At 45.3% G+C, this 16,495-nt stretch overlaps 2 protein-coding genes across 2 annotated transcripts in view; both read left to right on the forward strand.

The window, feature by feature from the left end:
• LOC144480823 (disintegrin and metalloproteinase domain-containing protein 12-like) overlaps positions 1–4,807 on the forward strand; it is a 308,106-nt gene extending 303,299 nt beyond the window's left edge. The window contains exons 18-19 of the mRNA XM_078200476.1: positions 4,554–4,705; positions 4,756–4,807. Coding sequence (XP_078056602.1) covers positions 4,554–4,705; positions 4,756–4,807 — 204 coding nt within the window. The remainder of the gene's footprint in view (positions 1–4,553; positions 4,706–4,755) is intronic.
• A 1,941-nt stretch (positions 4,808–6,748) lies between these two features.
• LOC144480912 (uncharacterized) overlaps positions 6,749–16,495 on the forward strand; it is a 97,796-nt gene continuing 88,049 nt past the window's right edge. Inside the window, exons 1-2 of the mRNA XM_078200560.1 lie at positions 6,749–6,926; positions 7,884–7,958. Of these exons, the coding sequence (XP_078056686.1) occupies positions 6,749–6,926; positions 7,884–7,958 (253 nt within the window). The remainder of the gene's footprint in view (positions 6,927–7,883; positions 7,959–16,495) is intronic.

Genomic DNA, 16,495 nt, shown 5'->3' on the forward strand with positions numbered 1-16,495 from the left:
GTGACCAAGGAGGTGGATGGGGGCAAGGCAGTGGACGTGGTATATATGGATTTTAGTAAGGCGTTTGATAAGGTTCACCATGGTAGGCTTCTGCAGAAAATGCAGATGTATGGGATTGGGGGTGATCTAGGAAATTGGATCAGGAATTGGCTAGCGGATAGGAAACAGAGGGTGGTGGTTGATAGTAAATATTCATCATGGAGTGCGGTTACAAGTGGTGTACCTCAGGGATCTGTTTTGGGGCCACTGCTGTTTGTAATATTTATTAATGATCTGGATGAGGGTATAGTTGGGTGGATTAGCAAATTTGCTGATGACACCAAAGTCGGTGGTGTGGTAGACAGTGAGGAAGGGTGTCGTAGTTTGCAGGAAGACTTAGACAGGTTGCAAAGTTGGGCCGAGAGGTGGCGGATGGAGTTTAATGCGGAGAAGTGTGAGGTAATTCACTTTGGTAGGAATAACAGATGTGTTGAGTATAGGGCTAACGGGAGGACTTTGAATAGTGTGGAGGAGCAGAGGGATCTAGGTGTATGTGTGCATAGATCCCTGAAAGTTGGGAATCAAGTAGATAAGGTTGTTAAGAAGGCATATGGTGTCTTGGCGTTTATTGGTAGGGGGATTGAATTTAGGAGTCGTAGCGTTATGTTGCAACTGTACACAACTCTGGTGCGGCCGCACTTGGAGTACTGTGTGCAGTTCTGGTCCCCACATTACAGGAAGGATGTGGAGGCTTTGGAGAGGGTGCAGAGGAGGTTTACCAGGATGTTGCCTGGTATGGAGGGGAGATCCTATGAGGAGAGGCTGAGGGATTTGGGATTGTTTTCGCTGGAAAGGCGGCGGCTAAGAGGGGATCTTATTGAAACATATAAGATGATTAGAGGTTTAGATAGGGTGGATAGTGATAGCCTTTTTCCTCTGATGGAGAAATCCAGCACGAGGGGGCATGGCTTTAAATTGAGGGGGGGTAGTTATAGAACCGATGTCAGGGGTAGGTTCTTTACCCAGAGGGTGGTGAGGGATTGGAATGCCCTGCCAGCATCAGTAGTAAATGCGCCTAGTTTGGGGGCGTTTAAGAGATCCGTAGATAGGTTCATGGACGAAAAGAAATTGGTTTAGGTTGGAGGGTCACAGTTTTTTTTTAACTGGTCGGTGCAACATCGTGGGCCGAAGGGCCTGTTCTGCGCTGTAATGTTCTATGTTCTATGTTCTATGTTCTATGATTGCAACGGGATCTTGATCAATTGGGCCAGTGGGCTGACGAATGGCAGATGGAGTTTAATTTAGACAAATGCAAGGTGATGCATTTTGGTAGATCAAACCCGGGCAGACTTATTCAGTTAATGGTAGGGCGTTGGGGAAAGTTATAGAACAAAGAGATCTAGGGGTACAGCTTCATAGCTCCTTGAAAGTGGAGTCACACGTGGATAGAGTAGTGAAGAAGGCATCATGCTTGGTTTCATTGGTCAGAACATTGAATACAGGAGTTGGGAGTCTTGTTGAAGTTGTACAAGACATTGATGAGGCCACACTTGGGATACTGTGTACAGTTCTGGTCAGCCTATTATAGAGAGGAGATTATTTAACTCAAAAGAGTGCAGAAAAGATTGACGAGGATGCTACCAAGACTTGAAGATTTGAGTTATAAGGAGGGGCTGGATAGACTGGGACTTTTTTCTTGGAGCGTAGGAGGCTGAGGGGTGATCTTATGGAGGTCTATAAAATAATGATCTGCTAGAGTGTCAATATCTTTTCCCAAAAGTAGGGGAACCTAAAACTAGAAGGCATAGGTTTAAGGTGAGAAGGAAGAGATACAAAAGTGTCCAGAGGGGCAATTTCTTCACAGAGGGTGGTGAGTGTCTGGAACAAGCTGCCAGAGGGAGTAATAGAGGGCTCAATAGATCATAATTTTTATTTTCTTTGTTTAGAGACCGGGGATGAGCATCTAGGGGTAGAGGCAATCCACCTTTTAAAAAATGAATAAAACCTTTTATTAACCAAGAGAAGATGAAGATAATTTTATTATTGTTATGGTTTTTACATCACCTTACTTTAACATCACTGCACCTATATCTTCACAGATGCACACAGATTTGTAAGTATCACACAAATTACAAAATGTATCTTATACTTTGAAGTTCTGAAAGTACACAGTCCATGTAAACCAATCAGCGAAATGTGGTCAGACACACCGCATCTGAAATCAAGTGACAGATGCCACCTAAAGTAAATTCTGTGGGTTTCTCATCAATTCCCCGAGATGCAGACACATGGGATTGAGGGTGATTTAGTGGTTTGGATCAGGAATTGGCTAGCTGTAAGAAAACAAAGGGCGGTGGTTGATGGGAAATATTCATCCTGGAGTCCAGTTAGTAGTGGTGTACCGCAAGGATCTGTTTTGGGGCCACTGCTGTTTGTCATTTATATTAATGACCTGGATGAGGGCGTGGAAGGATGGATTAGTAAATTTGCAGATGACACTAAAGTTAGTGGAGTTGTAGACAGTGCGGAGGGAAGTGGCAGGTTACAGAGGGACATAGATAAGCTGCAGAGCTGGGCTGAGAGGTGGCAAATGGAGTTTAATGTGGAAAAGTGTGAGGTGATTCACTTTGGAAGGAGTAACAGGAATACAGAGTACTGGGCTAATAGTGAGATACTTGGTAGTGTGGATGAACAGAGGGATCTGGGTGTCCATGTGCATAGATCCCTGAAAGTTGGCACCCAGGTTGATAGGGTTGTTAAGAAGGCGTATGGTGTGTTAGCTTTTATTGGTAGAGGGATTGAGTTTCGGAGCCAGGAGGTCATGCTGCAACTGTACAAAACTCTGGTGCGGCCGCATTTGGAGTATTGCATACAGTTCTGGTCGCCGTAATGTAGGAAAGATGTGGAAGTGTTGGAAAGGGTGCAGAGGAGATTTACCAGGATGTTGCCTGGTATGGTGGGAAGGTCTTATGAGGAAAGGCTGAGGGGCTTGAGGTTGTTTTCGTTAGAGAGAAGAAGGTTAAGAGGTGACTTAATAGAGGCATACAAGATGATCAGAGGATTAGATAGGGTGGATAGTGAGAGCCTTTTTCCTCGGATGGTGATGGCTAGCACGAGGGGACATAGCTTTAAATTGAGTGGTGATGGATATAGGACAGATGTTAGAGGTAGGTTCTTTACTCAGAGTAGTAAGGGCGTGGAATGCCCTGCCTGCAGCAGTAGTGGACTCGTCAACATTAAGAACATTCAAATGGTTATTGGATAAACATATGGATGATATTGGAATAGTGTAGATTAGAGGGGCTTTAGATTGGTTCCACTGGTTGGCGCAACATCGAGGGTCGAAGGGCCTGTACTGCGCTGTAATGTTCTATGTTCTATGCATATCACACTGTAAGCTAACTGCTCTCACTGGAAATATGACTTCCACATTGCTGATTCCACACTCACTCTCAAATAAATATGCCTTGAAATCATCTCCCGAACAAAGCTTTTTCTCAGATGCCTTCACCAACGATCCACGACCAGGATTTAATTCTCTCCTTTCGTATTCCTCTACTTAGTATTGCCATGTGCATTCAAGGTTCCACAAAATCTATCAGGTACCCTGCCATGCCAACAAGCCAACCATGCCAACACAACAACACTGCTTCATAAGCTGTATTCAGATGTCACCAAACTTTTGATTTATCTCAGATACCTCGTTAGCTTTTAATCTGGTTCTTGCAGCTGCCTCTTTAACTCAGAACACGTTCTCTGCTTTTTACTTTAATTCCAGATGGAAGGTCAACTCCTATAAGGCATAGAATTAATGTGAGAGGTGGTAAGTTAGGGGAGACGGGTGGGGAAAGTTTTTCACACAGAGCATGGTGGGTGCCTGGAACGCACTGCCAGTGGAGGTGGTGGAAGCAGGCATGTTAGCAACTTTCAACGTGTTTCTTGATACACACATGAACGGGAGGCAAACAGTGGGATAGAAACCGTGCATCGGCACAGGCTTGGGGGGCCGAAGGGCCTGTTCCTGTGCTGTATTGTTCTTCATTCTTTGTTCACCCAACAGGTCCTTTTACACCTGTTATTTGATCCTTTAATTTAAGTATCTTTCTGAGACATTCTTTTTGTGCTTTTTGGGATTTTATTTTGTTTTTTTGAAATTTTGCTTTCTCCAGCTCCCTTGTCCTGTTCATCTTCTCTGGCTCCAGCTTACAACCAACTGGGCCTGGGGTAAGATGCTCTTTCAAACAGTCAGTGAAGACTTGATGGGCTGAATGGAATCCTTCTGTACTCCAGGGAGTCCATGGATTTTACCTTTGAAGAGAAACACAGAAACACAAAAGTTAAACTTACAGAAAGTTATGTCTTCTTTTTAATACTGACGTACAAATCTAGATTATTTAAACTACCTCTGATCCCTCTGAAATGGCAATGTGAACTATTTAGTTAAAGGGCAATTAGGGATGAAGTTAATGTTGGCCCTGCCAGCAATAATTCCAAAATTCATTCATTCCTATTGTCTTTCATATCAATGTTATTTATTAACACTAAAGTAATTTGAAATGTGAATTTTGTTTCAGGTTTGTAACAGTAATGACAACTGTCACTGTCAGGATGGCTGGGCCCCTCCATTTTGTAATTCCCCTGGGCCAGGTGGCAGCATTGACAGCGGACCAATGAATCACACAGAAACAGGTGGCCATTTCAGTTATTTACTGTCTTGTCTCTCGCGGTTAATCTTCTCCTTGCTGTGCTGTTTCTTTCTCTGCCTTGCTCACTCAGTCTGGGATGTGGACACCGCTGGCTGCACCAGCAGTTTTTTGCCAATTCCTGATTGTCCAGAAGTGGTTTGCCTGGGCATTTCAGATCAACCACATCGCTGTGGATCTCGCTTCACATATTGGCCAGACCAGGTTTCCTTCCCAAAAGGACATTTTTGAACCAGATGGCTTTTTACAACAATTGACAATGGTTTCATGGTTATTATTCGACTTTTAATTCCAGATTTATTTCTTTATTGAATTCAAATTTCACCATCTGCTAGTGGGATTCAAACAGGGGCCCCCAGAGCACTACCCGAGGTCAGTGTGGTCCATGTTGTGTAGGTACATCTACAGTGCTGTTAGGAAGAGTGTTCCAGACTTTTGGTCCAGTCACAGTGTTATAGTTCCAAGTCAGGCTAGTGTGTGACTTGCTTTCATTGATGGCTGTTCTTTATTTTCCTTATTCTCCTCGATGGTAGTTTCCAAATGTAGAAAATGCTGTCAAAGAAGGGTTGATTTGATTTGATTTGATTTATTATTTGTTTAAAGCGCGGATGGATGGATTCCTGAGCGGTAAGGGAATTAAGGGTTATGGGGATCAGGCGGGTAAGTGGTACTGATCCACGTCAGATCAGCCATGATCTTATTGAATGGCGGGGCAGGCTCGAGGGGCTAGATGGCCTACTCCTGCTCCTATTTCTTATGTTCTTATGTTCTTATTATTGTCACATATATTAACATACAGTGAAAAGTATTGTTTCTCGTGTGCTATAAAGACAAAGCATACCGTTCATAGAGAAGGAAACGAGAGAGTGCAGAATGTAGTGTTACAGTTACAGCTAGGGTGTGGAGAAAGATCAACTTAATGTAAGGTAGGTCCATTCAAAGGTCTGATGGCAGCAGGGAAGAAGCTGTTCTTGAGTTGGTTGGTACGTGACCTCAGACTTTTGTATCTTTTTCCCGAAGGAAGAAGGTGGAAGAGAGAATGTCCGGGGTGCGTGGGGTCCTTAATTATGCTGGCTGCTTTGCCGAGGCAATGGGAACTGTAGACAGAGTCAATGGATGGGAGGCTGGTTTGCGTGATGGATTGGGCTACATTCACAACGTTTTGTAGTTTCTTGCGGTCTTGGGCAGAGTAGGAGCCATACCAAGCTGTGATACAACCAGAAAGAATGTTTTCTATGGTGCATCTGTAAAGGTTGCTGAGAGTTGTAGCTGACATGCCAAATTTCCTCAGTCTTCTGAGAAAGTAGAGGCGTTGGTGGGGCTTTTTTCACTATAATGTCAGCATGGGGGAGACCAGGACAGGTTGTTGGTGATTTGGACACCTAAAAACTTGAAGCTCTCGACCATTTCTACTTCAATCCCATTGAGGTAGACAGGGGCATGTTCTCCTCTACACTTCCTGAAGTCAATGACAATCTCCTTCGATTTGTGGACATTGAGGGAGAGATTATTGTTGCCGCACCAGTTCACCAGATTCTCGACCTCATTACACCACTACGGTGGTGTAGTCAGCAAACTTGAAAATTGAATTGGATGGGAATGTGGCTGCACAGTCAGAGGTGTATAATGAGTATAGTAGGGGGCTGAGAACACAGCCTTGTGGGGCACCGGTGTTGAGGATGATCGTGGAGAAGGTATTGTTGCCGATCCCTATTGTGGTCTGTGGGTTAGGAAGTTCAGGATCCAGCCACTGATGGAGGATTGCAAGGTCATCGCAGTGCAGCTTGTAGATAGTACATGTTGTCGACGCTATACAGGTGTTGGTGGGAGTGACTGCTGAAGGTGAGGATGGGAGGGTGGGGGGAGGTTGGCAGGAGGTGTTCTGTGTGTCGGGGGGGGGGCTCTGTCCACAGGGAGGTTCCATGAAATGGGGGTCTCATGGTGGGGATTTTATTTTTTATTTTTTGAATCAGGGCATCCTTTAAAAAGATGTTCCAGAAACATGGGCCCAGACTGTTAGGGGAGCCACTCTGACCAACTTATTTTACAAAGAGCCTCAGAATCCCATGGAGAAAGCTGCCCTTCGGGCCTGCAGCTTCCAGTCTGTTTTTCACACCTGCTTTGAAACTCTGCAAACCAATCTGAAGCTTTTGCCCATTATCTTCTGTTTCCAAACTAGAAAACCCATTGCCGCACATCCCTCAGTGAAGACATACATTGGAGGAGAGAGATGTCTAGACCCTGGTAATATTTGGGTTATACGTTAGAAGGTTATCTCGATGATGCTAATATTCCCTGATGGTTACTTTCCTTCAGAAAGTTACATCAGGTGTTCAAGCCCATTTATGATTTTGTGCAGCGTGTCCTATTCACATTTATATTAGAGCGATCATCTGAGGAATGGCCCCATGCAGCACATTGGATTGTAATCCATTTCATCCACACTAACTAATACTGATAGACACTAACAGGCACTGATTATTAGTGATAGACACTGAGAGGCACTGATTATTACTGATAGACACTGAGAGGCACTGACTAATACTGATAGACACTGACACACACTGACTAATACACACACTGACTAATACCGATAGACACTGACACACACTGACTAATACTGATAGACACTGACACACACTGACTAATACTGATAGACACTGACACACACTGACTAATACTGATAGACACTGACACACACTGACTAATACTGATAGACACTGACACACACTGACTAACACTGACACATACTGACTAATACTGATAGACACTGACACACACTGACTAATACTGATAGACACTGACACACACTGACTAATACTGATAGACACTGACACACACTGACTAATACTGATAGACACTGACACACACTGACTAATACTGACACACACTGACACATACTGACTAATACTGATAGACACTGACACACACTGACTAATACTGATAGACACTGACACATACTGACTAATACTGATAGACACTGACACACACTGACTGATACTGATAGACACTGACACACACTGACTAATACCGATAGACACTGACACACACTGACTAATGCTGATAGACACTGACACACACTGACTAATCCTGATAGATGCTGATGCTATACTGCTAATCTCAGCCGAAGTCTCAAACTCATGTTCATGAACACTGAATGCCTGATTTGTTGCTGATATTTCACTATTTTACTTTCCCCAGTTACATCACCTGAGACAACAGTGAAAGATACAATTATCACAACAGTGATGCAGCAAAGTAGCAGTGTGACTCCAGGTAAGAAATCTCTCCAGTTTAGGAAGCACTGAGTATATCATAAAATAATATGATCTAATGTACAATGTTCACAATTGCTTCACAATTTTTCGACATCAAGGGCTAAATTTTACCAAGCAAAATTGGGGCTGCCATCATCTCCAGAGTACATTGAATCCAGAATGACGAGGCTCTGAAACTGATGTCCTTACCCCGGTCTCTTTAAATTCAGTAGATTAGTTTCAAGATCAATAAGCAACTGACCCTCACAGGGAAAGGTGGCAGCAGGCAGGTTCAGGTTACTGCTGCTGGCTCTGCTGCACAGAAGGGCAGGAAAAAGAATGGCAGAGCGATAGTGATGGGGGATTCAATTGTAAAGGGAATAGATCGGCGTTTCTATGAATGCAAACGAGACTCCAGGACGGTATGTTGCCTCCATGGTGCAAGGGGCAATGATTTCTCGGAGCGACTGTAGGGCATTCTGGAGGGGGAGGGGGAACCAGCTCTCATGATGCATATAGGCACCAATGATTTAGGTAAAAAACAAGATGAGGTCCTACAGGCTGGAATTAGGGAATTAAGAATTAAACTTAAAAGTAGGACCCCAAAGCTCGTAATCTCAGGATTGCTAAAGTGCCACGTACTAGTCAGAAGAGGAATGTAAGGAAAGCTGAGAAGGATGGTGTAAGAGGGAGGGATTCAAAATCCTGGGACACTTGAACCAGTTCCGGGGGAGGTGGGACCAGTACAAATCGGATGGTCTGCACCTGGGCAGGACCGGAATCAATGTCCTTGGGGGAGTGTTTGCTCGTGTTGTTGGGGAGTGTTTAAAGTAATATGGCAGGGGGATGGGAACTGAGGCAGTAAGTCAGAGGGAAGTTAGTGGGGACGGAAACAAAAGGCAGTAAGGAGAAAAGCGGAAAGCAGAGAAACCAAAGACAAAAATCAGAATGGGCCACATTATATCATAATTCAAAAAGGGCAACAAATTCCAAAAAAAATGTCTGAAGGCTCTGTGTCTGAATGAGAGGAGCATTTGTAATAAGGTGGATGAATTAACTGTGCAGACAGGCGGCACGGTAGCACAGTGGTTAGCACTGCTGCTTCACAGCTCCAGTGTCCCGGGTTCGATTCCCGGCTCGGGTCACTGTCTGTGTGGAGTTTGCACATTCTCCTCGTGTCTGCGTGGGTTTCCTCTGGGTGCTCCAGTTTCCTCCCACAGTCCAAAGATGTGCGGGTTAGGTTGATTGGCCAGGTTAAAAAATTGCCCCTTAGAGTCCTGGGATGTGTAGGTTAGAGGGATTAGCGGGTAAAATATGTGTTGGGGTAGGGCCTGGGTGGGATCGTGGTCGGTGCAGACTCGATGGGCCGAATGGCCTCCTTCTGCACTGTAGGGTTTCTATGATTTCTATGACAGTCATTAACAGATATGATGTAATTGGGATTGTGGAGACCTGGCTCCAGGGTGACCAGAGATGGGAACTCCCACACCTCGGGGTATTCAATATTCAGCAAAGGTAGACAGGAAGGAAAGGGCTGTGGAGCAGCGTTGCTGGTTTAAGAGCAGATTTATACAATAGTAAGGAGGGACATTAGCCTGGACAATTTGGAATCTGTATGGGTGGAGCTGCAGAACACCAAGGATCCCAAAAATGTTAGTGGGAGTTCTGTACAGACTACCAAACAGTCGTAGTGAGGTTGGAGATGGAAATTAGAGATACGTGCCTTAAGGACACAGCAGTTGTAGGTGATTTAAATCTGCATACTGATTGGGCTCACCAAACTGGTAGCAATGTGATGGAGAAGGACTTCCTGGAATGTATAAGGGATGGTTTTCTCGACCAATATGTTGAGGAGCCAACTGGAGAGCAGGCATCCGAGACTGGGTAGGTACTGTGTAATCATAGAATCATAGATACCCTACAGTGCAGAAAGAGGCCATTTGGCCCATCGAGTCTGCGCCAACCACAATCCCACCCAGGCCCTACCCCCATATCCCTACATGTTTACCTGCTAACCCCTCTTACCTACGTATCTCAGGACACTAGGGGGAAATTTTAGCATGGCCAATCAACCTAACCCGCACATCTTTGGACTGTGAGAGGAAACCAGAGCACCCGGAGAAAACCCACGCAGACACGGGGAGAACGTGCAAACTCCACACACACACTGAGCCAAGCCGAGAATCGAACCCAGGTCCCTGGAACTGTGAAGCAGCAGTGCTAACCACTGTGCTACCGTGCCGTAATGAGAGAGGATTAATTATCAACCTGGTGGTGCGAGATCCTTTGGGGAAAGAGTGACCATAACATGGTAGAATTCTTCATTAAAATGGAGTGTGACACAGTTAAGTCTGAGTCTAGGGTCCTGAACATGAGGAAAGCTAACTTTGATGGTGTGAGACGTGCAGTAGGATAAGCTGCATAGAATACTTCAGGGGTTGACAGTGGATAGGCAACGGCAGACATTTAAAGAACACATGGATGAACTTCAACAACTGTACATCCCTGTCTGGTGTAAGAGTAAATTCGGGAAGGTGGATCATCCGTGGCTAACAAGAGAAATCAGGGATAGTGTTCAAGCCAAAGAGGAGGCTTGTAAATTGGCCAGAAAAGCAGTAAACCTGAGGACTGGGAGAAATTTAAAATCCAGCAGAGGAGGACAAAGGGTTTAGTTCAGAAGGGGAAAATAGAATATGAGTAAGCTTGCAGAAAATATAAAAACTGACTGCAGAAGCCTCTATAAATATGTGAAGAGAAAAAGATGGTGAAGACAAATGTAGGTCCCCTACAGTTAGAATCAAGTGAATTCAGAATGGGCAACAAAGAGATGGCAGAGCAGCTGAACAAATACTTTGGATCTGCCTTCACTAAGGAGGACACACATAACCTTCTAGAAATACTCGGGGACGCAGGGTCTAGTATGAGGGAGGAACTGAAGGAAATCCTTATTAATCAGGAAATTGTCTTGGGGAAATTGCTCGGACTAAAGCCCATGAAGTCCCCAGAGCCTGATGCTCTGCATCCCAGAGTATTCCGAGGAAGTGGCTCTCAAAATAGTGGACGCATTGGTGATCACTTTCCAGTATTTTATAGACTCTGGAAGAGTTCCAGTGGATTGGAGGGTAGTGAATGTAAACCCACTTTCCAGAAAAGCAGGCAGAGAAAACAGGGAATTATAGACTGGCTAGCCTGACATCAGTGGTGGAGAAAATGCTGGAGTCAACTATTAAGGGTGTAATAACTGAGCATTTGGAAAGCGGCGACAGTATTGGTCCAAATCAGCTTGGATTCACTGAAGGGAAATTGTGCTCGACAAATCTTCTGGAATTTTTTTGAGGATGTGACAAGGGTGAACCAGTGGATGTTGTGTATCTGGGCTTTCAAAAGGCTTTTGACAAGGTCCCACACAAGAGATTAGTGAGCAAGATCCAAATTCACAGTATTGGGAGTAATGTATTGATGTGGATAGAGAACTGGTTGGCAGACAGGAAACAGAGAGTGGGAATAAATGGGTCCTTTTCAGAGTGGCAGGCAGTGACCGCCGGGTTCGGTGCTGGGACCCCAGCTATTCACAATATACATTAATGATTTGGATGAAGCAATTGAATGCAATATCTCCAAATTTGCAGATGACCGTAAGCTGGGTGGCAGAGTGTGCTGTGAGGAGGATGCTAAGAGGCTGCAGAGTGACTTGGATAGACTGGCTAAGTGGGCAAATACTTGGCAAATGCAATACAATGTGGATAAATGTGAACTCATCCACTTTGGTGGCAAAAACAGGGAGGAAGATCATTATCTGAATGATGGCAGTTTAGGAAAATGGGAAGTGCAACATGACCTGGGTGTGATGATGGAAAAGTTGCTCAATATTGGCACTTAGGTACAGCAGGCGGTGAGGAAAGCTAATGGCATGCTGGCCTTCATAGCAAGACGATTTGAGTAAGGATGTCTTGCTGCAGTTATACAGAGCCTTGGTGAGGCCACACCTTGAGTATTGTGTGCAGTTTTGGTCTCCTAGTCTGAGGAAAGACATTCTTGTTATTGAGGGAGTCCAGCAAAGGTTCAGCAGACTGATTCCTAGAATGGCAGGACTGACATATGAAGAGAGATTTTATCGACTGGACTTGTACTCACTGGAATTTAGAAGAATGAGAGGGGATCTCACAGAAATGTATAAAATCCTGATGGGACTGGACAGGCTGGATGGAGGAAGAATGTTCCCGATGTTGGGGAAGTCCAGAGCTAGGGTTCACAGTCTAAGAATAAGGGCCTTTCAGGACTGAGATGAGGAAAAAACAAATGTGGGTCCATTATAGGTGGAGACTGGAGAATATTTATTGGAAATTCTATGAGGACTAACAAAGCAAGAGGAGACACAATGAGTGGTAGAATGCTCGGAAGTACAGAGGGACTTTGGGGTGCATGTCCAAAATTCCAGCAGGACAGGTAGGTATGGTGGTTGAGCAGCCATGTGGATACTTTATTAAGTCATGGAAGATAAGAGCAGAGAGGTTATGATGGAGCTGCAAAAAGTACTTGTTCAGCAACAGCTGGAGCACCTTGTGATTGCACTGGGAAAGGTGCAGAGGAGATTGACCATGATGTTTCCTGCGGTGTTTGAGCCATGAAGAGAGGGTGGTTCGGCTGGGGTTGTTTTCCTTGCAGCAGAGAAGGCTGAGGCGGGGGCGGCTGGGATGTGATTGAGGCGTACAAAATTATGAGGGGCATGGATAGAAGAAAGTCTTCCCCTCAGTAGAGGTATCAATAACCAGAGGCAGCAGATTTAAGGTTAAGGGCAAGAAATTTAGAGGGAGCTTGAGGAACCTTTTCACCCAGCGGTGGGAATCTGGAACTCACTGCCTGAAAGGGTGGTAAAGGCAGGAACCCTCACAAGATTTAAGAAGCATTTAGATGAGCATGTGAAATGGCATAGCATATAAGGCTACAGACCAAGTGTTGGAAAATGGGATTACAATCGATAGGGGCTTGATGGGTGGTACAGGCGCAATGGGCAGAGAGCCTCTTTCTGTGCTGTAAAACTCAGACTCTGTGACAGCAAATTTGAAAATAAATAAATAAGTAATTCTTTGAGAATGTAACTAACAGAATTGACCAAGGAGAACCAGTGGATGTGGTTTATTTAGACCTCCAGAAGCTTTCAACAAGGTGTCACATAATAGATTATGATGCAAAGTTAAAGCACATGGGATGCAGGTAATGTCTTGAGATGGATAGAAAACTGATTGGCAGATAGGAAGCAAAGAGTTGGAATGAATGGGTCTTTTTCTGATTGGCAGTCAGTGACCAGGAGGTTCCACAGGGATCTGTGCTGGTATCCCAACTGTTCACATTTTATATTAATGATGAAAGAGGGAACTGAATGTATTATCTCCAGATTTGCAGATGATACAAAGTTGGGTGGGAGGGTGAGCTGTGAGGAGGATGCAGAGATGCTTCAGCGTGATTTGGACAGATGCAGTATAATGTGGATAAATGTGAGGTTATCCACTTTGGGAGCAATAATAGGAAGATAGATTATTACTTGAATGGTGTAAATTGAGAGAGGTGGATACTCTCCGAGACGTTGGAGTCCTCGTACATCAGTCGCTGAAAGTAAGCGCGCAGGTACAGCAGGCAGTAAAGAAGGCAAATGGCAAGCTGGCCTTCACAGCGAGAGGATTTGAGTATAGAGATAGGGATGTTTTACTGCAATTATATAGTGCATTGGTGAGGCTACACCTGGAATATTGTGTGCAGGTTTGGTGTCCTTAACTGAGGAAGGGTGTCCTTGCTATCGAGGGAGAACAGTGAAGGTTTATCAGGTTGATTCCTGGGATGGCAGGTCTGTCATTTGAGGAGAGACTAAGTTGGTTAGGATTATATTCACTGGAGTTTAAACTCACAACACCACGTGAAAGTCCAACAGGTTTATTTGGTATCATGAGCTTTTGGAGCACTGCTCCTTCATCAGGTGAGTGGAGAGTTGGGTTCACAAACAGGGCATATATATACATTATATAGATATATATATATATATATATATATATATATATACACACACACACAGACTCGATTGCAAGATAATGGTTTGAATGCAAGTCTTTACAAGTAATCAAGTCTTTACAGGCACAGACAATGTGAGTGGAGAGAGGGATAATCACAGGTTAAAGAGATGTGAATTGTCTCAAGCCAGGGCAGTTTGTAGGATTTTGCAAGCCCAGGCAAGTCGTGGGGGTTACAGATAGTGTGACATGAACCCAAAATCCCGGTTGAGGCCGTCCTCATGTGTGCGGAACTTGGCTATCGGTTTCTGCTCAGCGACTCTGCGTTGTCGTGTGTCGTTAAGGCCGCCTTGGAGAACGCTTACCCGAAGATCAGAGGCTGGATGCCCTGAACTGCTGAAGTGTTCCCCGACAGGAAAGAAACACTCCTGCCTGGTGAATGTCGTGCGGTGTCCGTTCAGCCGTGTCGTAGCGTCTATGTGGTCTCCCCAATGTACCATGCCTCCGGACATCTTTTCCTGCAGCGTATCAGCTGGGCAGCATTGGCCGAGTCGCATGCATATGTACCGTGTACCTGGTGGATGGTGTTCTCACGTGAGATGATGGCATCCGTGTCAATGATTCAGCACGTCTTCCAGAGGTTGCCTTGGCAGGGTTGTGTGGTGTCGTGGTCGCAGTTCTACTGAAGGCTGGGTAGTTTGCTGTGAACAATGGTCTGTTTGAGGTTGCGTGGTTGTTTGAAGGAAAGTAGTGGGGGTGTGGAGATGGCCTTGATGAGTTGTTCATCTTCATCGATGACATGTTGAAAGTTCCAAAGGAGATGACATAGTTTTTCTGCTCCAGGGAAGCAATGGATGACAAAGGGTACTCTGTTGGTCATGTCCCGTGTTTGTCTTCTGAGGAGGTCGGTGTGGTTTCTTCCTGTGGTGCGTCGGAACTGTCAATCGATGAGTCGAGCACCATATCCCACTTTTGTAAGGGTGTCTTTCAGCGTCTGTAGATGTCTGTTATGTTCTTCCTCATCTGAGCAGATACGGACGGCTTGTCCGTAGGGGATGGCTTCTTTAACGTGTTTAGGGTGGAAGCTGGAGAAGTGGAGCATCGTGAGGTTATCCATGGGCTTGCGATAGAGTGAAGTCCTTGATGGAGATGCATTTGTCCAAGAATGCAACTGATTCTGGAGAGTAGTCCACGGTTGGAGATCTCCACTGCCTCCAGAAGAGGCACAAGGCCAAAATACCCGGTCGTCCCATCCTATCAGGCAATGGGACCCTGTGTGAGAACCTCTCCGGCTACGTCGAGGGCATCCTGAAACCCATTATACAAAAAACCCCCAGCTTTCTGTCCTACAGAACCTCAGCACACATGGAGCAGTTGAACCAGGAAAACTCCTCGTCATAATGGATGTCTTGGCACTCTACACCAGCATCCCCCATGACGATAGCATTGCTCCAACAGCCTCAGGACTCAGATGCTGAAAAACGCCTTCGTAAGAACGAGATATGGTGCTCAACTCATCGATTGACAGTTCCAACGCGCTGCAGAGAACAACAACACTGATCTCCTCAGAAGACAAACACGGGACATGACCGACAGAGTGCCCTTCTTCGTCCAGTACTTCGCCAGAGTGGAGAAACTACAAAATCATCTTCCAAGCGTTCAACATGTCATCGATGAAGACGAACATCTCGCCAAGACCATCTCCACACCACCACTACTTGCCTTCAAACAACCACGCAACCTCAAACAGACCATTGTTTGCAGCAAACTACCCAGTCTTCAGCAGAACAGCGACCACGACACCACACAATCCTGCCACAGCAACCTCTGCAAGACGTGCCGGATCATCGACACGGACACCACCATCACAGGTGAGAACACCACCCACCAGGTAAATGGTACATACTCTTGCGACTCGGCCACCATTGCCTTCCTGATACGCTTTAGGAATGGATGTCCTGAGGCATGCTACATCGGCGAAACCATGCAAACGCTACGACAACGGATGACACTGCGTGACACTGTGTTGGGGAACACTTCCGCAGTCAAGGGCATTCAGCCTCTGATTCTTGGGTAAGCGTTCTCCAAGAAGACCTCTAAGACACACTACGATGCAAAATCACCGAGCAGAAACTGATAGCCAAGTTTAGCACACATGAGGGCGGCCTCAACCGGGATCTTGGGTTCATGTCACACTGCCTGTAACCCCCACGACTTGCCTGGGCTTGCAAAATCTCACTAACTGTCCTGGCTTGGGACAATTCACACCTCTTTAACCTGTGATTATCCCTCTCTCCACTCGCATTGTCTGTACCTGTAAAGACTTGATTGCCTGTAAAGACTTGCATTCCAACCATTATCTTGCAATTGAGTCTTTGTCTAGATATGCCGTGTTTGTGAAACCAACTCTCCTGGACCAATCCTGATGAAGGAGCAGCGCTCCAAAAGCTTGTGATGCCAAATAAACCTGTTGGACTTTCAGCTGGTGTTGTGAGACTTCTTACCCTTCTAAACTCCAGTGAATATAATCCTAACCAACTTAATCTCTCCTCAT

Source organism: Mustelus asterias, chromosome 1, assembly GCF_964213995.1.
Source record: "Mustelus asterias chromosome 1, sMusAst1.hap1.1, whole genome shotgun sequence".
Lineage (NCBI taxonomy): Eukaryota > Metazoa > Chordata > Chondrichthyes > Carcharhiniformes > Triakidae > Mustelus > Mustelus asterias.